This window comes from Erinaceus europaeus, chromosome 21 (assembly GCF_950295315.1).
Source record: "Erinaceus europaeus chromosome 21, mEriEur2.1, whole genome shotgun sequence".
Classification (NCBI taxonomy): Eukaryota; Metazoa; Chordata; class Mammalia; order Eulipotyphla; family Erinaceidae; genus Erinaceus; species Erinaceus europaeus.
The window spans coordinates 5,238,292-5,259,717 of record NC_080182.1 but is presented as its reverse complement, the minus strand read 5'-3'; the positions used below and the strand labels follow the sequence as shown (position 1 = coordinate 5,259,717).

Genomic DNA, 21,426 nt, shown 5'->3' with positions numbered 1-21,426 from the left:
CAACAGTGGCAACAACAAAAGTAATAATAACATCACCAATAGTAAGTGATGACCTGGAACCAGAGCTGTTGATCTTCTGGCTCTAGATCCCTGGAGTTTAGCTGTGATGAGGGGAAACCGAGTTTCAGAAGGGCCTGCAGCGTCCTGCCGGGCCAGACATTGGGTACCTGGACTAGAGTGCTGACAGGCCTGTGCTAAGTACCTGCTCTGCACGTGGGCCTATCACATGCCCTGCAACTTGGAGAAAAATCAGCCCAAGTTACAGGCTGGGAAACTGAGGCCCAGGAAGTGAGTGGTGCCAGTTCACACATGGGGGCGTGAGGGTGTGGGGGTAGTTCCCGAGTGCCTGAAGTGCCTCCATCCAGCAGTGCTCACTGATCTCCAACATGGGCCCCTCCCCGCCTGTCTCTGCTTTCTGTGGAGCCCAGCAGGCACACTGAGAGGCCCCCCCATCAGCACCACCCCATCCTCCAGGCAGGCTGGGTCTCCATGCCCCAGGAGAGGTCCTCAGCATGAATAATGAGCTGATTTCCCAATGTCACGGGTGCTGACTCTCGCAGATGGGTCACCCCCCCAGCTGTTGTCACTCCAGACTGCTCAGAGGAGGGAGGCCTTTCCTCCCCCAGACCCCAGTCAGTGCTGAGTAGGGACCCACAGGGAGAGGTGTCTAGGGCAGGGGGGTTCTCTGACACCACTGGGCCTCACCTGCCGCCAGGTGTCCCCCATCTCCTACCTGCGCATCTCCATGAGTCCCACCCTGCACAGCCGGAACCAGGAGGCCCTAGCCGCCCTGCCCCTGGGGGTGACCCTGACCTTCAGTGTTCACTTCCACGACAATGTCGGGGATGTCTTCCACGCCCACAACTCCGTCCTCAACTTTGCCACCAACAGGTAGGGCGCAGGTGAGGCTTCCTCACACCACCCCAGTGGGTTGCAGGGTCCCTGAGGCAGGCTGGTGGTGATGAGAGGCCTCACACAGGCAGGATTCTGTTACCTGGCCTCTCCTCCTGGCCCCAATTTTCACTCTTGACCATTTTGAGAGAGAAAGGGGCTGGTCAGTGGCGCGCCTGGCTGAGTGAACATGTTACAGTGTGCAAGGACCCATGTTGAAGTTGCTGGTCCCCACCTGCAGAGGGGAAGCTTTACAAGTGGTGAAGCAGGACTCTGTCTCTCCCTCTCTATCTCCTGCTCCCCTCTCAATTTCTGTCTCTATCCAGTAATAAATATATTTTAAAGAGAGAGAGGAGAGACACCACAGTACAGCTCCACCACCCCTGGAACCTTTTGTGGTGCTGAGTATTACACACAGAGCCCCACATACAGCACTGCCGGTCTCTGGCCGCGCTTGGCAGGTGGCAGGGCTGGCCAGGCTCCTTCCCCGGCCTGATGCCACCCTACTCCTCCTCCCTCCCTGGGCCCAGGGACGAGTTTGTGCAGATCGCTAAGGGCTCCGCCAACAACACATGCGTGGTACGTGCCGTGAGCATGGGGCTGACACTGCTGCGCGCCTGGGACCCAGAGCACGCCGGCCTCTCGGACTTCGTCCCGCTGCCCGTGCGGCAGGCCATCTCCCCGGAGCTGCCCAGCGCCGTGGTGGTGGGTGACATCCTGTGCCTGGACACCGCACTGGTCAGCCTGGAGGGTAAGCCGGTGGCCGGCAGCGGGCAGCCCAGGCTCTGTGCACCATCCCCAGAGGGCAGCGGGCAGGACGTGGCACAGGCCGGAGCTGGTGTCAGAGCCGCCGCCCGCAGCCTCGGGGAACAGAACGCAACGGAGCTTGGCCACGTGCTCTCTCTAAAGCTGTCACTCTTGCATGTCCTGGTGCGTGAGACCTGCTGACCTGCAGGACTCCGGGCGTTGGCTTTGTGCTTGTTTCCAGAGAAGACACCACTCCCTGTTGGCACTCAGTACCACCAGTGCCTCGCACAATAGCTGGCTTAGCTGTTACCTTCCAAATGGGCTTCCTTATTTATTTACTTATTTATTTATTTCTCAGTTAATGCCACTTCTAAGAGAAGCCAAACACTGACTTGAGAGAAAAGCCAATGTGACTTGCTGTAAATAGAACAGACGCTTGCACTGTTGCTGTAGTCAGTGCATGACGTGGCTGGCTTTTGACAGACACGGGGGAGAGGACAGCTCCCGGCTCCACACCGATGCCTGTTTGTTCCCGCGGGGTGGAGGGATGGTGGGGGCGGGCGGGGCCTGAGCAGAGTCGGGGGTGGAGGGAGAAGAGGGACAGAGAGTGGCCCAGACCCCAAAGAAGTCATGGGAGCAATCTGGGCAGTACCCAGGCCAGGCTCCAGGGTGTCCGTGGTTCCAGGGGACACAGGCAGTGGTGTGGGATGTCCTGGGCCTTGGGGGACACCGGAGACAGGTGTGGGAGAGCTGACACTGGGGTCTCCGCAGGCCTCCCCGGAACCTGGAGCTCCTCAGCCAGCAGCATCCTCCATGTGGACTCCAAGTCTGGCGTGGCTGTGGCACGGGACACGGGAGCAGTGACAGTCTACTATGAGGTCTCCGGGCACCTGAGGACCTTCAAGGAGGTGGGGCTGGCAACACACGTGGGCCCGTGGGCCTGGCTCGTGTCTTAGGGTGGAGAGCTCAGGTTCTCACACCAGTGTCCTTTTGTGAGACTCAGGGATGCCCCTTCCCCCAAACGCTTTAAGCTGGGGAGAGCTTCCCCATGCTTTGAGGGCTTCACCCCCCTTATTGAGAGAATGTGATGGTGAGGGGACCTGGCATCCCCCCCCGCCGCTCCACAGCACCCCAGGCTGGGTGGACATGAGTATATCCCCAAGTTACAGTGGCTGTGGGCCGGCCAGCAGCACACTCCCCTCACAGTGAGTCTCTGGAGGAGTCCGTGGGCAGGCCCTGTGACAGTGTGATGTCCTAGAAGGAGACCCTCCTCCCCCCCGCAAGGCCAAGACAGGGCCAGGGGTGAGAGGGCTGCCAAGGGGGAGAGCAGGGCTTTGGTTTGAGGACCCAGCCCCAGGGTGGCAAGGACACAGGTGCTGGGCATGCAGAACCTCATTTCCAGATCAGGCTGTTGAACATGATGGAATCTGAGCTGGGCTGGGCTGGGCCACGCCATGGTGGAGAGAGTGGGCTCTGGGGTTAGACCTCAGCTTAGCCACCATGAGGCTGGGTCCCGTCCCATGGGGCACAATTGCCATGCGGGCAGTGGGCTGCCACTGATAACATGCAGAGTCAGGGCCATGGTGGGTGGTCTAAGGGGCCAGCACTCCTACAGGGGAGGCTGTTGGTGATGCAGGCGGCCTGGGCTCCAGGCTGGAGATGGGGGTGGTCTCTGGGACCTGGGGGTGGGCAAGGAGGGACAGGGTATCTCCAAGCCAGAGGGTCTGGGCCAGGGACTCTGCCCTCTCTGGGGGTGTTGGGGAAGCAGGGAGATGGTGCAGGAGGAGTCAGGAGAAGGTGGGGTAGAGAGACAAGCACGGTATACAGCCTCCCTCTGTCCTAGGGACCCCAAGAGGAGGGGGTGCACTGGGATCTGTGGGGTCTCCGGGGAGCAGTGAGCCCTGTCTGATGGGAGGGAGATCCATGGAGGCAGGAAGGAGACTCCCTAGAGGATGCCCAACCTTCCTGGAGGAGGAGGCCTCAAGGCGGGGCTGTCACTGCTACGGAGGGAGGGGGAGGCTTGCCTCTGAGGGGCCTGGCTCCCGGGGCTGTGTGAGTCTGCATTTTGGCCAGGCTGGTTCATTCTGAAGGACTGACAGCAGAGCAAAATGCTCCTGCACGCTTTGCTGACGATTAATTAACCAAACTGAGCTCCGGGACTGTCGGCACTGTCAGGGGAGCCAGCATCCCCGGCCATCCAGCTGTGCCTTCCAGCCTGCTCTTCAGATGGGGAGGGGGATTGCTTCATGGGTGGGAAGCACCAGACTGCAGAGACTGATCAGCCAGTGGCGGGGTTGTGGGCTCCCCTAGCCCTGCCGTCCCTCAGCTTGTCGCTTGGGCTTTCAGCCTTCCCTCTGTCACCTGTGTCACATTCGTGGTGGGGGACACTGTATGATCAGGCACACTCTGGGCCTTTGGTGACACTGCCTTGCATTCTCCCCCCAGATAGTGGTCGGTGTCCCTCCCAGGATCGTGGCCCAGCCTGTCCGCCCCTCCCAGGAAGGCTTCCAGGAGCTGGCTGCCTCCAGGGTGACAGTCACCCTGGGTGACGGGAGCTCCAACCTTCAAGGTGGGTAGGGCAGCAGCCGGGGCCGTGGGGACCTGGGGTCTGCTCTGTTCCCCCCACCTCCTGCCAGCTGCAGCCAGAGCAAGGAGGCCCTGGGCACCTCCTTCTTCTAGCTTTCTAGATGTTATATATTATATATATATACATATATATATATATATTCTGTATGCTTTATTTATTTTTCTATTATTGGATAGAGACAGAAATCAAGAAGGAAGGGGAGATAGAGAGAGAGAGAAAGGTGCCCGAAACACTGCTTCACCACAAAGCTTTCCTTCTGCAGATGGGGACCAGGGGCTTGAACCCAGACCCTCGTGAACTGTAATGTGTGCGTTTAACTAGGTGTGCTACCTCCTGGCCCCACTCTTTAGCAGTTTCCAGAGCTCCTCCAGCCAGACGCTGGGCTCCCTGGCTTCCACACACACATACACACACACCCAGGCCACTTAGCAGCCTCCCGGCTGACTCTGACGCTCTCCCAAGTAGTGCCTAGAGCTGTCAGCCCTGTCCCCTGCCGCTGACAACCCTGCAGCCATGGCCAGAAAAGGGGGTTTTAAATGGGGGGGGATTAGATGCCACCTTGCTCCCCCCTAGTTAATGGGGCCGCCTCCACTCTAGTGTGAGGGGACACTGTCTTACCCCCTGCTGGGGGCCATGTTCCCTAGGGTCCCAGAAACTACTGGCCTCCTGACACCCCCACACAGAGGACCATAACCTCCCTCCCAGTACTGACCACAGACACAAGCTCTGGGCCAGGCACTGAGATCCTGAGCTGACGTCTCCCCTCATCTTGGCCCGTCTGCCACAGACGTCATCCTGGGCTTTGTTTTGAGGAGCTTTATGGTTTTTCAAAGGCTGATGTATTATGAGAGGAAGGAGAGAGACGAGGGCAGAACACTGCTCGGCTCTGGCCTAAGGTGGTGCCGGGGATCGAGCCTGGGATCTCTGGGGCCTCAGGCTTGCAGGCAGGTGGTCTGACAGGTCGAGCTGTCGCCCCAGCCTCATCAGGAAGCTTTGGGCAGCCCCAAAGGCCCATGCAGGAGGATTAGGGGTCTCTGTGGCCAGCTCTGGGTGGTGAGGCAGGTGCAGAGGCCTCTGGGACCCTCGTGATGGGCCCCGGTCCTCCTCTCCTCTGCATGTCCAGGCCAGTGCTCCCCCAAGCAGCTGGCCGCCATTGAGAACCTGCGCCCAGAGTCCCTCCTCAGCTGCCAGCTCCGCTTCAAGCAGGATGTTTTTGATTTCCCGGCCCAGGATGTCTTCACTGCAGAGCCGGGGTTCGACACCACTCAGGGTAAGCAGGGGCTCCTGCCGGGGGTGGGGGTGGGGGTGGGGGTCTGGCTCCAGCTCACAGCCACTGGGGACACCTGGAGGATTGGTCTGAACCCCAGGCCCCCTATCCTCTCCCTGAGGAAGAGGGAAGATTGTGCGTTACCTCCTCTCAGCTGCTGCCCTCATTGGTCACTCAAATGCAATTTTTTTTTGCCTCTAGAGTTATTGCTGGGGCTCAGTGCTGGCACTATGAGTCCGTCACTCCCGGTGGCCGTTTTTTCCATTTTATTGGATAGGGCAGAGAGAAATTGAGAGGGGAGGGGGAGGGAGAGAGAAAGAGAGACACCAGCAGACCCGGTTCACTGCTTGTGAAGTGTCCCCACTGCGGGGGGAGGGGGTACTTAAGGTCCTTGCACTTAGTACTACTATGTGCGCTTACCAGATGTGCCACCACCGTCCCCCCAAATTGTTTTTCTGGAGATGCACGGCCCAGTCCACTTGTGCCCACAGACAGCTGAGTCTTAAGCCCTCACTCTCCCACCCGCCTCATCCACATCTCTGTTCCCAAGGCTGCCTCAGCAGAGCGCCTTAATCTCCTGGGCCGGCATCCGAGAAATGGGGGGCACCTGGAGGGAACCCCCTGGGGTCAGGGAATGTGTTCAGGGCACAGTCAGCTCTCGGTGCCCTCGGTGGCCCCGTGCCCTGCAGAGCGACCGCTGCAACCCCCCAGCACTAATGCCGCTAACACTGCAGCTAATGATGCCGCAGGGTTCTGCCCCTTGACAGCAACTGAGCACCAGGGAGGGAGTGCTGGCCAACGTGCACTCAGTGACACAGCCATGAGGGACCCCAGTCCTGACCCCCCAGCTTAGGATAGGCCCAGGCAGTCTCAGCTGTGGCTTTGAGCTCCCCTGCCTGCCCTCTGAGTCAGGTCTAAGGGCATGACGGGCACTAAGCTATCCCCACGCCTGCAAAGACCCTCCACTGCCCTTGGCCAGAAGCTATCCTGGCAGGACTGGCCCTACAGCCCAAGAGAGATGTTCTCTCTGTTGCCTGTTTCTGTGTCCTCCTCTGGGCTTCAAATTGCAGGCCTGGGCCTGATGTCCCTCCCCCGGGAGAGTCAGTTCATTACAGGTCTGAATAGAAAATTCAGGGACGGGGGGGGGGGGGGCAGGCGGTGGTGCACTGGGTTAAGCTAACAAAGCACTAAGTACAAGAACCCATGCAAGGATCTGAGTTTGAGCCCCTGGCTCTGCACCTTCAGGGGGGACACTTCATAAGCAGCAAAGCAGGTCTGCAGGTGTCTTTCTCTCTCGCCCTCTCCCTCACTTCTTTCTTTAAATCTTTCTTTCTTTCTTTTTTAAATATCATGATTTATTGGTTAGTGTCAGCCAGAAATTGAGAGGGAATGGGGAGATAGAGAGGAAGAGAGACAGAGAGACACCTGTAGCCCTGCTTCACCACTTTTGAAACTCCCTGCAGGTAGGGACTGGAGGCTTGAACCTTGATCCTTGCGTATTGTAACATGTGCACTCAACCAAGTGTGCTACTGCCTGGCATTCTCCCTCCCTCTTTATTTTTTTTTCCCTTCAGGGTTATTTTTTAAAATATTTATTTATTTGTTTATTTCCTTTTTGTTATCCTTGTTTTTATTGTTGTTGTAGTTATTATTGTTGTTATTGATGTCATCATTGTTGGATAGGATAGAGAGAAATGGAGAGAGGAGGGGAAGACAGAGGGGGAAGAGAAAGACAGACACCTGCAGACCTGCTTCACTGCCTGTGAAGCGACTCCACTGCAGGTGGGGAGCCGGGGGCTCGAACCAGGATCCTTATGCCGGTCCTTGTGCTTTGTGCCACGTGCGCTTAACCTGCTGCGCTACTGCCCGACTCCCATCCTCCAGGGTTATCGCTGGGACTTGGTGCCAGCACTATGAACCTGCTGCTCTTGGTGGACATCTCGATTTTTTTTTTTTGGATAGGACAGAGAAGTTGAGAGGGGTGGGGAAATAGAGAGGAAGAAAGACAGACACTTGCAGACCTGCTTCATTGCTTATGAAGCAACCCCTCTGCAGATGGGGAGCCGGAGACTCGACCTGGAATCCTTGCGCTTCGTACTATGTGTGCTTAACCCAGTGCACCACTGCCCGACTCCCTACCCCATCTTTCCCTCCACTCTCAATTTCTCTTTGCTGTCCTATCCCATAAAATGGAAATTAAAAAAAAAAAAAATGGCCACCAGGAGCGATGGATATATAGTGCTGGCACCAAGCCCCAAAGATAACCCTGGAGGCAAAAAAAAAAAAAGTCAGGGCCAACGAGGGAGTATGCGGGTTCCTGGAATGGTGTGCGAGCTGTGCCCTGGGGTCTCCCAGCAGGTCCCTGCAGGGGCAGTGCCTCCCTGGGGCCTCTGAAGGGTATGGGGGAGTTACTCACGTAGAGAAGGGGTACCAGGGCCACGGCGAGAGGGCACAAGGCGAGCCCCTGTCTTCACAGGCCGGTACCTCTGCGCGATCGCCATGCGCAGGCTGACGGACAAGCAGCTGAAGCACTTGAGCACGCGGAGGACGGCACTGGTGGTCACAGCCTCCTTGCCGGGCACCCGCGTCCCTGCAGAGCCGGTGGCGGCTGAGGTGCCCTTCAGCCCCGGACTGTACGCCGACCAGGCCGAGGTACTGCTGAGCAACCACTCTCCCAGCGCCCAGCTCAAGGTCTTTGGCACCACGGAGGTGCTGGACAGCCTGGAGGTAAGGGCTGGCCACAAGGGGGTGGGCAGGCTGGCCCCCCCCTCTGAAGGGGAGATGTCCCACCCTGGGCCTATTGCTCTGTGGCCCGTGGTCACCTGTGACCTTTGGGGTAGGTGGTCTAGTGTGGACTGAGCGTCTCCTGAAAAAGCACTGGGTCAGCTCTCCCTCATCTACGGCTGCTGTGTTGTGCAAGGGACATGCCGGCCCTGAGATGTGCCCAGCTGTCACCACCTGCCTGGGGAGGGGGTTGCGATCAGGGGCTGTGCCTGTGTCCTTTAGGGCCCACCAGGTCAGGCGGGAAGTGGGGTGCTCCCTGCAGCCTGGCTCCTGTCCTAGGTGAAGTCGGGGTCTCCGGCCGTGCTGGCCTTCCTGAAGGAGAAATCCTTAGGGCTGCCCAGCTCAGTCACCTACACGGTGGGCGTCTCGGACCCGGTGGCCGGCAGCCAGGGGCCACTGTCCACCACACTGACGTTCTCCAGCCCAGCGACCAGCCAGGCCCTCACCATCCCCATCACCGTGGCTTTCGTGGTTGACCGCCGCGGGCCTGGTCCCCGTGAGTTACAGGCGGGGTGGTCTGGGTAGCACGAGGAGGGTCCCCACCCCACTGCTTTCGTCCCTCGGCCTCTGCTTTCCCAGCTGTCCCTCATGACTCGGTGTTTGGCCTTCCGGGAGGGTAGGGTGGGTGAAGTGGCCGGGGTGGGAGGGCCCGGGCCTGAGCTCAGGTCCCCCGTCTCCTGACACGCAGATGGGCCCAGCCTCTCCCAGCTCTTCCTGGACTCCTATCAGGTCACGTTCTTCACGCTCTTCGCCCTGCTGGCCGGCACCGCCGTCATGATCATCGGTGAGGCCTGGCCCCGCCTCGCCTGCCCTACCCCTCGCACCCCTCCCAGGCCCCCTCTGACATGTGCCTCCCTGCAGCCTACCACTCCATCTGTTCACCCCGGGACATCGTCGCACCACCAGCCCTGTCCTCTCAGGCCAGCCCTTGTCACAGCCCCCACTGTGAGTGCCAACCCCTGGGGCAGGGATGGGCTTTGGGAGGGCGCGGGGGTCGAGGTTCTGAACCCGGGCCGCCAGCAGGCCTGAGTCGGGATGAAAGGAGCCGTAGGCTTGGAGGGCAGACCTAGCCCATTGGGGGTTCTGTGGGGTTCAGGTGCTGCCAAGGAGGACTCCCAGGCAGAGGTGTCTGGGCCAGGACCCCACCTGTAGCTGCTGCAGAGACTTGAAGCCTCCTGATGGGGGTTCCCCAATGGACAGGGATGGCCAGGCCTACTCCCAGCAGTAGTCTAGTCATTTCTGGGGACCCCAGGACCCAGTGTACACCCTCTGTGAGAGGCCTCCCTGAAATGGTGCAGCATTCAACCTGAACCACTGGATAGGGCAGCCCCCCAGTCCCTTTTGAGGGGGTCTCCTCACAGAGGAATCCAGAGCGTAGGCTACAGGCCTCACGGCCAAGCTTTTTGCTGTTTTGTCAGAGGGAAGTGGGCTTCTCGTTGCGTTTTTCTGGGTAACTGGGCCCCGTGCACATACTGAGTCCCGGGAATGAGCCTCCTGAGTCCTGGGAATGAACCTTCTGCCTGGCTGTCTCACCTCCATGACAGGATGGCCAGGAAAGCCCTGGATCTCCCCAGCTGTGTTCCTCGCAGCTCTGACCTGCCCCCGGCTATCCTTGCAGTGCATGCCCCTGTTAACCGCATCCTCCAGCCCCCCCACCCCCATCTCTGGAATATTCCAGGCCCTGCTCCTCTCCTTGGGCTCTGTGTCCATGTAGCTTTCTTCCAGATACACGCCGCAGGCTACTGTGTTTGTAGGGGGGGTGGGCACCCCTTCCGTACAGGGGGCCAGCTCTGCACACTCTGTGACCCACCTGTCCTGCTGGTCCCGGGGTGCCCCAGGGCATCACAGCAAAGATGGCAGATGAGCATTGGGACCCCCTACAGCTGTGTCCTCGTGGTTCTCTCTCTACCCCAGATGCCGTCACCTCCTCCTCCTCCTCCTCGCCGATGCCTTTCAACGCAGTGCTTCCTGTGCGCAGAGCCAGCCCCCACTCAGGGCTGTGGAGCCCGGCCTACACCTCCCGCTAGTCTGGGATCCCCCTATTGCTGACTCCCAGCCCTGCCCTCCAAACCTGTGGTGCCGGCAGCTTCTCCTGCAAAGGGAAGTGTGTGTGTGTGTGTGTGTGTGTGTGTGTGTGTGTGTCCTCAGTCTTGCAGAGCTGAGACTTCCTGGCGCATTTTTTCACACCAGGCCATCTGGACATGTGCGCTTGTGTGTTTTATTTTTTCATTTTCCGAGATGGCTCGAGACACCCCGTTTACAAGGCCACCAGCAGTCAGAAGCTCCGTAGAGGTGCTGCTGCACTTACTCAGGGAAAGGAATTCTTGTGTTTTTATTCTTGGTTTTGGAGCATTTCATTTGTGCCCCTGCAGACACACCTGCTGCTAGGAAGTCTGGGAGGTGAACAGGGGGTGTCCATTGTCTGCCATCACTGGGGCGTCAGGAATGGAAGGCAGCGGGTGTGCGGGAGGGAGGCACAGAGCCTCTTGCCGCCAGAGGGCCACTGTGACCAGGCCACAGGCTCTGTGCTTCTTTGCTCCACAAGCTCCTGGACTGGGCTTGTTCTCCCAGCCCCACCTCTGTCAGCACTGAAACTTCGAGAATTTTCTAGAAGAGTGTCTCTGAGCCAAGACAGACTCTTTCTTATGATTGGCAAGGCTGCTGAGCTCTGCCCGGGCACAGAGCTCTAGTGTACCTCCTCTCTGCTCAACCTCAATATGTCTGAGCCTTTGCCCACCTTCCACCCCCACCCCAGAGCCAGAAGCTCCCTGGTCTGGGGCTCCCAGGCAGCTCTCCATCTGTGATGGGGCCCAAGGACTCCCCTCTGGACACTGCCCTGGACTCAGGAGCCACTCTCAGGAAGACCCGGAGCCCCGGCCAGAGCCTGCCCCTGGGGTGCCATGTATGGGAACTCTGCCTTGACTCTGAGCCCCGCCAGGGCGTGAACCATCTGGCCCTCGGGCTGGGCACATCTGCATTTCTCTAAAGCTGAAGACAGGAAGAATCAATCGTGCCTTGCAAATTACTTGAGCTCAAACTGACAGCTTGGATGTACATAGGTGTGTTTCTACTTGGTTTATTTAATAAAGCTCTCTGGTTTCCTAAGAGGAGTGTGCTCACTGCCTGGTAAGCTGTTCAGGCCCCGGGGACTCCCCCTCTGGTGGCCTGGCTTTGGGGAGCAGGCTTCTAGAGTCTTCTCTGGCACGACACCCATCTCTGCACATTGAGGCCTCCCTGGGCCCCACTGGCGCCTTCCTCTGACACCACCTCCCCCACGGTAACTCTCCACTCCTGAAGCTCTTCTGCCCAGAGTCCCTGGCACCTCACTCCCTGACCCCTGTGGCCTGAGGGCCTCCTGCCATCACAAGTGTAGGGCTACACTTAGAGGATGTAGGTGGCGGGGCCAGGTGGTGGCACACGTTACAATGCACAAGGACCAGGGTGTCAAGTCTGTGGTCCCCACCTTCAGGGAGAAGCTTCACAAGTGGTGAAGCAGGTCTGCAGGTGTCTACCTCTCTTCCTCTCTGTCTCCCCCATCCTCTCAATTTCTGGCTGTCTCTATCCAATAAAGAATTTTTAAATATTTATTTATTTATTTCCCTTCTGTTGCCCTTGGTTTTTTAATTGTTGTAGTTATTGTTGTTATTGATGATGTCGTTGTTAGGACAGAGAGAAATGGAGAGAGGAGGGGAAGACAGAGAGGGGGAGAGAAAGACAGACACCTGCAGACCTGCTTCACCGCCTGTGAAGCGACTCTCCTGTAGGTGGGGAGCTAGGGGCTCAAACTGGGATCCTTATGCTGGTCCTTGCACTTTGCGCCATGTGCGCTTAACCTGCTGTGCTACCGCCCAACTACCCCAATAAAGATAATTTTTTAAAAACTTAAAAAAAAAGAGCATGAGTGGTTTCCCAAGGGTGCCAGCCAACCAAAGGCAACTCTGGCTGAGTCCACTTGTCCCCCGTGTCACCCCATCTCCTTCCTAGTGATCCAGAAACCCCCCCCCAACTTGGAGCTCAGCCAAGAGCTAGCAGGGACAGGATATGGTGGGAGTGCTCCTGGATGAGCAGACTTGAACCCAGGCAAGGCATGTGGTCTCCCAGGTGAGCAATCTCACGAGTCCAGGGCATCACGTTTAAGCAACTGAAGGATCCCCTGCCCAGCAACCTCACAAGTGTGTGCATGAACAGCACTGCGATCCACAGCTCAGCTCAGCTCAATTCTCTCTCTCAAACCAACCAACTTCCTCTCCCTGCAGGCTGCCAGAACAGGCTCTGAGCACCCGATAGTGCTAAAAATAGAATATCGCATGGAGATTTTTTTTTCCCCACCAGAATGCCTATATTTGGCCAAAACTCCCACCGTTTTTTCCCTCCTTGCCTGTGTATGCGCGAGCATTTGTCAGACACTGTGATGCACCTGCTGAGAGAGAGAGTCTAGGGTCTGGGCTCAGGGTGGGTGACATGCTGGGTAGCCAGGTGGCCAGGAGGCTGGCCCCACCTCTGGTCCGTCTGCTCAGTGCCTGTCCTCACACCTGTGCCACCCACCAGCTTCCCACCTGCAGGGGAGGGCAGTTTCCTGGGCTGCTATGAAGGCTGATGGGATGGAACTTCAAAGGACTCCTTGCTCCATCCTTATGGTGCCAGGGGCCAAATGAAGCCAGCCCCTCCCCAGTCAGGTCCACTTGTGAAGGCCCCCAGGGAAGGGTGTTCTGAGGCTAGTTTAAGTGAAGGCTTCATGGGGCCCTGCAGTCCTAGAAGGAGGAGGAGCGGCATGGGGCAGCCTAGGTCAGCAGAGTGGACTTTGTGGGTTGCTTGATATACAGCAACAGCTAGCTGACATGTGGAGTGCAGTGGGGCAGGTGGAAACAGGACTGTGGGGGCCAGGTTAAGTGCCATAGGGCAAAGTGCAAGGACCTGGGCAAGGATCCTAGTTCGAGCCCCCAGCTCCCCACCTGCAGGGGAGACACTTCACAAGAGGTAAACCAGGTCAGCAGGTGTCTTTTTGTCTCTCTCCCTCTCTAGCTCCCCTCCTCTCTCAAACTCTCTCTGTCCTGTCCAATGAAGTGGGAAAAAAATGGCCACCAGGAGCAGTAGATTCAGAGTGCTGGCACCAAGCCCCAGCGGTAACCCTGGAGGCAAAAGAGAAAGAGAAAGGAAAGGAAAGGGAAAGGAAGAAAGGCAGGCACCCCATAGTAACTCTCTCTGAGTTTCCAGAGAAGTCTGGAAGAAGGGAAACATCTGAATGCTGGAGGTGGGTCAGTCCTCAATCTGCAAGGGAACGGCACCAGAACTTCCTCACAAGGTTGTAGGGCTCAAACCTGGGCGGTGCTCCTGGTAAATCAGGCGCCCTACCTGGTAAGCTCTCTCTCCAGGGCTGGGGCTCATTTGTCTTTGTTGGATAAGCCAACGAGAGAGCATCCTTGGCCTAACGTTGTCCCCAAGTCAGAGACCACTAAGGAGCATGGTTTGTTCTGCCAGGCCTGGGTCTTCAGGTCCCTTATTGGCTGGCTGGCCTCCTTGGACCAAACTATCCTAATGAAGGGGGTTCCTCATCCCGTGTGAGTCTACAAAGGGCTTGAATGGGGCATTGACCTGCAGACATGGGTGAGAATCTGGGGATGGCGCTATAGGCAGGTTGGGAGAGTGGACTTCTGTCAGAATTTCAGAAGGGGCAGGCCAGAAGCTGTAAAAACCTCTCTTTGTAGGAATGGGGAGCCATGGGAGGTGCTTGAGCAGGAGTAGAATTCCCCCACCTGTACCTCCTGGGATGTCGCCGGTACCTGCCTCGCCACGCTCCCTGTGCTGTGACCAGGCTCAGCGGCCGGCAATGCCTCAGGAGCATTTCTGTCCTCAGACTTCTCTGGGCTGGTCACCTGAAGGCTGGAGCTCAGGCACAACTAAGTAGGCTGGGGGGCGGGTCCCCTCTAGACCCCAAAGGACTACAGCGTGACTTCTGCGGGGGTCGGATGGGCACAGCAGTGGCCCTCCCGCCCTGCTCACCTGGGACATCTGAGAGAGCAGGGGTGGCCATGGGACTTGGCATAAAGGCCCAGTGGGGGGACAGCTCACCTGTCTTCTTCACTCCCCCACCCCCGTTCCCCCCTGCTCACCTCCTCCCTGTACTCCCCCCCAACTCCTCTACACAACTCCCCCCACCACCACCAACTCTAGCCACTGGACCAGCAGCATGGCTGAAATGCAGTTCCAGGCCCTTCCTCAAGCCTGCTGGGTAGGCACCAGCATTTCCACAAGCTTCCTGGGGTCCCTAGAGAAGAAGAGACAGTGGGGGCGGGAAGGGGCCCCTTTGGTGATTCTGTGCATGCTGGGAGTCGGTTCACAGGGCCACCAGCTTCAAAGGCTACCTCCCCAGCATGGCCGCCACAGGTCTCCTACTGGAGGGGCTCTGGACCGGTTAGCGGGGTGTTGCTTCACACAGCCACCCACCGAGCCGAGTGCCTGAGTCTGTGCTGGGGAACGAAGCTGCTCCCCCACTCCGGGCAGAGCCTGCGGTTGGCTGGGAGAGCAGACAGAGTGGCCTGGGCGCCCCTGCTAGTGTCAGCTCCTGGAAGCACCCGGGTGCCTGGCAGATCTGGCCTGGGCAAAGAGGGAAGAGCTCTCAGTTGCAAACCGAGACAAGGCCGGGCTTAGACCAGAGCCAGAGTGGGGAACAGGCCTGAGAAATCTCAGAGTAGCTGAGGGAATAGAAAAGAAGGACTGCCTGGAAGAGGAGGCATTTTCTCAGACGTCTTGAAGGACTAGGAAGAGGCTATTTCAGGGAGTCAGGCGGTAGCGCAGCGGGTTAAGCACACGTGGCACAAAGCGCAAGGACCGGTGGAAGGATCCCCCTGGTTCGAGCCCCTGGCTCCCCACCTGCACGGGAGTTGCTTCACAGGCAGTGAAGCAGGTCTGCGGGTGTCTGTCTCTCCCCCTCTGTCTTCCCTCCTCTCTCCATTTCTCTCTCTCCTATCTAACAAAGACATTAATAACTACAACAACAAGCAACAAGGGCAACAAAAGGGAAAAATAAAATAAAATAAAATAAAATGAAAGAGGCTGTTCCAGTGAAGGATGTGTGGATGGACCCCTGAGGGGGAGAGGGGCGACTCACAAAGGTTTACGAGAGAGGACAGGCAGCTGCATGTGACGAACAGGTGTTAGTAGCGGAGAACAGCCTGACATGCTGAACACCAGCAGCATGCTGAGGTTTTACAGCCAGGGAATCTGTGGGTCTCCTGTCAGCTCTAAAGCGAGTAAAGTGACAGGTGGTGATGGCTCTAGAGCCAGAAGGCCTGGATTCAAATCCTGACTCCGGTCATCAGAAGCAGTGTGACCCTCAGGCTGCGCAGCCTCTGTGCCCGCTTCCTCCTCTGCCAAGTGCAGACTGTCTGGGTGTCTCCAGCATTGCGGCCGCTTCTCCAGCATTGCGGCCGCTGTGAACGCCGTGAGGCAGGAAGGGGCCGTGCTGGGGAGGGCTCCTGCCACACAACAAGGCCTCCACAGAGCAGTGCGGCTGCCGCTGTCACCGCCATCACCCGTGTGCTGGGCACTGTGACTGTTGCCATGGTCGTCGGTGTCTGGGCGAGACTAGCAGGGGTCACAGGCAGTCTGCTTCATGTGCATGAGACAGACCCACAGCCGTTAAAATGACTGTGGGGTCCCTGTGCCCCCCTGGGATGTGGCACCTCTGCGGGGCCCGCCGGGCCCTCACCACCCGCCGTTCGACTCCACCCTGGAGGCCCCCTGCCGCCCATGCCTGTTCCTGGACTGGGGCAAGGGCTGGACACACAGAGATGACTGTTTCAGAGACAATAGAGAGACAACACCATGTGTAGCAAGCACGGGTCTCCAATGAACTGGGAGCAGACAGGGGGCTCTAGTGAACATTTTTTCCTTCATCTTACTGGATAGGATGGGAAAACTGAGAGGGGAAGTGGAGATAGGGAGGGAAACAGACACCTGAAGACCTGCTTCACCACTTGTGAAGTGACCCCCCTGCAGGTGGGGTGTGGGGGCTCAAACCCCTGGATCCTTGCACAGGTCCTTGTGCCTTGTACTATGTGCATTTAACCAGGTGTGCCACTGCCCGGCCCCTAGTAAACTTCTTTTATTATTATTATTATTACTTTTTGCCTCCAGGGTTATTGCTGGGGCTTGGTGCTAGCACTAGGAATCCACTGCTCCTGGTGGCCATTTTTTCCTCCCCCCATTTTATTGAATCAGATAGAGAGAGGTTGAGGGGAGACAGACAGATAGACACCTGCAGACCTGCTTTGCCACTTGTGAATTGTCCCCCCTGAATTGAGGCAGGGGTTTGAACCCAGATCCTTACACTTAGTACTATGTGTGTATAACCAGGTGTACCAAAGCCTGGCCCCCTTATTACTACTTTTTAAAAAATATTTATTTATTTATTCCCTTTTGTTGCCCTTGTTGTTTTATTGTTGTAGTTATCATTGTTGTTGTTATTGATGTCGTTGTTGTTGGCTAGGACAGAGAGAAATGGAGAGAGGAGGGGAAGACAGAGGGGGGAGAGAAAGAGAGACACCTGCAGACCTGCTTCACCCCTTGTGAAGTGACTCCCCTGCAGGTGGGGAGCTGGGGGCTCGAACCAGGATCCTTATGCCGGTCTGTGCGCTTTGCACCACGTGTGCTTAACCCGCTGCACTACTGCCCGACTCCCTTATTACTACATTTTAATGCCACGCTTGGGCATGAAGCCAGGACCCCTTCCTTGTACACTGTGGCACAACCTCCCAAGCCCAGCCTTTCCATTTGTTTGGAGGGGGAAGAGAGACCCCTCAGGACTGCAATACCACCCACAGAGGTCACCATGGTGCTCTCACGGGATACCCGGGCTTGAACCTAGGGCCCTGTGCACACTGAAGTGCACTCTACCTGCTGAACTGCCTCATCCAGCTCTGCAGGGAGGTTTTCCTGCCCCAGAGACCTGGGCTTGTGAGCTGAGGCTGTGGTGTAGTGGTGTCAGACCTGGCAGGGCAGGGGCATTTGTCCAGGCTGAGGGCACAGCACATGCAAAGGCCCTGTGGAGGGAGAGCCCTCACATCCTGTGATGACAGCTGCAGGGTACAGAAACTCAGGTGGCACCCTCTGATGCCTTGAACTGGAATCTAAGAGTGTAACTATGCCATACCCTGCCAGTCCAGCCAGCACTTCACGTTGAGCCAAGATCCCAGTTTCCTCAGCATCTTCTACTGACAGCCTGGTGGGAGGGCAGGGAAATGGGCGTCAGAGACGAATCGGCCACAGGAGGCAGCAAGATGAACCCCAGGGGCTGGGGTATCAGGGGCCTCCAGCCTGCTCCAGGTTTTAAGTGGGTGGGCGTTCTTTGCTTAATGGGGGGAGCGCCTGTCAGGGACCCCAGAATGAGCGGTTCCCAGTCACCCACGTTAGGTAGGGCCCCTGAGAGGTGACTCATCCGTGGTACAGACAGGAGGGGAGGCAGCCTGGCAGCTAGGGGAGGAGGTAGTGTGTGAGTGATGTTAAAATTAGAAGTGCTTTAATCAGGAATGCAGTTGGAGCCGCATGCATCCCTAATGGATGCCCATCCTCGCAAGGGCTCCCAGGAGGGGCGGCTAGGGTCAACTGTGTGCATATTCATCAACAGTGAGAGGGTCTCTGGGGACCAGGACAGACAGGAGGGAGGTGCGGCTGCTCCCCACTCTGCTGCTGGCGAGGCTGGTCTGTCAGGCCGCCCTGAGGCTGGGGGGAGGGGGAGGAGGGTTAGAAGAACCAAGTTAGTTCAGGCATCCCCACAGGTGGCTCAGTGGGTAGAGCAGATGCCTTTCATGTCTGAGACCTGGGGCTTGGCCTCAGCACCACACAGGCGCACCATGGACAGCACCAAGGATGAGAATGGGTATTGCTTTGGTCTCTCAGAAACAGACAATGGGGATTGAGCTGGGAGTGGACTGTGGAGACAGCACAATGGTTCTGCAAAAGACTCTCATGGCTGAGGCTCCTAGGTTTCAGGTTCAATCCTCAGCACCACCATCAGCTAGAGCTGAGCAATGCTCCTCTCTCTCTCTCTCTCTCTCTCTCTCTCTCTCTCTCTCTCTTTCTCTCTCATTAAAATAAGTGCAAATAAAAAAAAATAATACTAAGGGTTGGGTGGTGGTGCACCTAGTTAAGTGCACATAGTACCAAGAGCAAGGACCCATGAAAGGATCCGGGTTTGAGCCCCAGCTCCCCACTTGTAAGGGGAGGATGTTTTATGAGCAGAGAAGCAGGTGTACAGGTGTCTTATCTTTCTCTCTCCCTCTCTGTGTCCCCCTGCCCCTCAATTTCTCTGTCCTGTCCACTAGAATGGGGGGTAAAGACAGAACTGGGCTGGGGAGGCAGCTTAGGAGTACTGCTTGTGTCTGAGACTCTGGGTCCCAAGGCGCGATAATTATAAAAGTCTAGTTCAGCATAGGACACTAAGATATGAGGGGTGGGGATGGGGAGATTGGCCCCAGTCACTGCTCACTGGAATCAGGACCCCTCACATGAGGTCTGTTGGCTTCACAGACACACTCATGCTGAATGAAAATGAGTGAATGAATGAATGAATAATGAATGAGTGAGTGAGTGAGTGAATGAATGCAGGTGTTTGGGCATAGCCCTTTCTCTCGGCATTCACGGCTGTCGTAAGCCCCTCCAGTTCCTGTTCTGGCCCCTGGACTCCATGGCACGTCAGACACTGCAGAAAGCACCCACAAGCCCTGTTAAACGGGATTTATACTTAACCCGCCGGGCGCCACTGCCTGGCTGAGTGCCGTGCTGTTCCTCGGGTGTTTAATTAAACATTTACTCATTTTGACGGGTCCTTGTGTTCCCCTCCTGCCCCCACCGCGTGTGTATCTTCACCGGCCCTGACACGCTCCTGAATGAACACTGCACCCCAGAGTCTGGGTAGCAGAGAGAGGCGATCCAGCGCTGCCCCCTGCCACTCTGGGCCGGGTGAGAACCTGTCCCCTGCAGGCCGGCTGTGGTCACAACAGCTGAGAGTCCTCACAGGGGGCTGTGATGGCGGCATCCACCTCCTGTCCTCTCTGAGCCTCCAACTGAGGCAGCAGGGGGGAAGCTTCACCTCATTTTTGGAGGGAAGAGCTGGGGTTGGCACAGGGCAGGGCAGGGCAGGACTCCCACTCCCAGGGTGAAGTGACAGCTGCTTCCTGTAGGAGGCGAAGCTGTGTGCATTCTCCTCCTGTGCGGTGCTTGCTTCCCAGGAGCATCCTCTGCTGACTGCATGCAGCACTGTACAATAATAAGGCGGGCAGACTACCTTCTCCTATACATGCCCAGTGAGGAAAAATGCTTCGTTTCAAACTAAACGTATGCTGCCAAGGAAAATTTTCAACTCAAGATATACATATTTTTAAGTAATTTCGGGGCAAGGAGGTAACATGAGTTTAACACCTGGCACAAAATCTAAAAAAAAAAAAAAATGGCATGAGGGATAGATAGCTCAGCTGGCGGAAGGTGCACTTTTCCCTGTGTGAGGACTTGGGTTGAGGTCCCTGGTCACCACGCGCGAGCATGATGCAAAGAGGTGGAGTCCTGAGTAGTGGAGCAGTGTTGTGCTGTCTCTGCTTCTCTTTGTGTCTCTCTCTACCTGGAAAAGGGAAGAAAGAAAAGTTTTTAAAAATAAATTTTAATTATTTTATTTATTTATTGGATAGAGACAGCCAGAAATTGAGAGGGAAGAGGGAGATAGAGGGGGAGAGAGACTGAGTGACACTTGGAGCCCTGCCTCACCACTTGCAAAGCTTTGCCCCTGTAGGTGGGGACTGGGGACTTGAGCCTGGGTTTTTGCACATTGTAACATGTGAACTCAACCAGGTGCACCACCACCTGGCCCCCCAAAAAAGAGTTTTCCAGCAGCAATGGAATTACATGGGCACAGAGCCCCAGCAAAAAGAGAAGACAGAAAATAAACAGTGTAGCTGGTGTTTCTGTCTCTCTCTCTATCACCCCCTCCTCTCATTTTTGTCTGTCTTTATCCAATAAATGAAGACAATAAAATAAATTTTTAAAAAGAAGGATAGCCTCTCTTCCCTGATGCAGCTTTCTGGTAATCTTTCCAGCCATGACATCATCTCCCCAGGCAATAACTTGGATCCACCTGCATATCAGGTGTCATGCTCAGAAAAAACAAACAAAAAACACTAGTATGGTCATGGGCCCTTTGGAATATAACTAAAATAGATCTACTATCTATGAAATAGAGACCCCCAAATCTTCATCTGTAATATTCTAGATTTTAGGTTCATGATTAGTCAACAATTTGTTTGGCTTTTATATGTTAACTCTTCCTTCAGCTACCAGGTTCCAGATGCTACCGTGATGCTAACTGCACTTGCCTGGGCAGACGACCCCACCAATGTGTCCTGGAGCCCTGCTTCCCCAGAGCCCAGCCCCACTAGGGAAAGAGAGAGAGAGGCTGGGAGTATGAACTGACCTATCAATGCTCATGTTCAGTGGGGAAGCAATTACAGAAGCCAGACCTTCCACCTTCTGCACCCTATAATGTCCCTTGGTCCATGTTCCCGGAGGGATAAAGAATAGGAAAGCTATCAGGGGAGGAGATGGGATACGGAGGTCTGGTGGTGGGAATTGTGTGTTGTACCCCTCTTATCCTATGGTTTTTGTCAGTGTTTCCTTTTTATAAATAAAAATTATATATATATATATATATATATATATATATATATATATATATGGATAGCATAGCCCTGCTCCAGCCTTCATGGGGCTCCCTGGTGCTGTCCATGGTGCTAAGAGGAGAGACCCCCCACAGCTCTAGTCCGCCTTCCAGGGGGCTCCATGGGTGCTGCCCATGGTGCTGAGAGGAGAAACCTCCCTCACACCACAGCCCTGCTCCAGCCTTCATGGGGCGCCTTGGGTGCTGTGCATGGTGCTGCCATGTGCTGCTGGGGATAGATGGGACCCAGATGTGCATACTAGCTCTAAAACTGAGTCCTACCTAGCTCTTCCCACCACTTTTTATCTGTCTGCCTTCCTGAATGTCTATCTGTACAGCCCACACTATCTTTCTTATTTGAATTATTATTAGATCATTTTCTTGAGTTAATGTTGACTTACCAGGCTTTTGTCACAGGTCGACAGTTCCACATCCCTGTGACTGACT

At 56.4% G+C, this 21,426-nt stretch overlaps 1 protein-coding gene across 3 annotated transcripts in view; it reads left to right on the top strand.

Moving 5' to 3' along the window:
- NUP210 (nucleoporin 210) overlaps window positions 1–11,381 on the top strand; it is a 54,968-nt gene extending 43,587 nt beyond the window's left edge. For all 3 annotated transcript variants that reach the window (XM_060180312.1, XM_060180314.1, XM_060180313.1), the window contains exons 31-40: window positions 716–891; window positions 1,422–1,642; window positions 2,410–2,546; window positions 4,084–4,207; window positions 5,349–5,495; window positions 7,969–8,219; window positions 8,556–8,772; window positions 8,965–9,060; window positions 9,138–9,221; window positions 10,191–11,381. In XM_060180312.1, the coding sequence (XP_060036295.1) occupies window positions 716–891; window positions 1,422–1,642; window positions 2,410–2,546; window positions 4,084–4,207; window positions 5,349–5,495; window positions 7,969–8,219; window positions 8,556–8,772; window positions 8,965–9,060; window positions 9,138–9,221; window positions 10,191–10,303 (1,566 nt within the window). In that variant the 3' untranslated portion in view covers window positions 10,304–11,381. The remainder of the gene's footprint in view (window positions 1–715; window positions 892–1,421; window positions 1,643–2,409; window positions 2,547–4,083; window positions 4,208–5,348; window positions 5,496–7,968; window positions 8,220–8,555; window positions 8,773–8,964; window positions 9,061–9,137; window positions 9,222–10,190) is intronic.
- The last annotated feature ends 10,045 nt before the right edge of the window (window positions 11,382–21,426 follow it).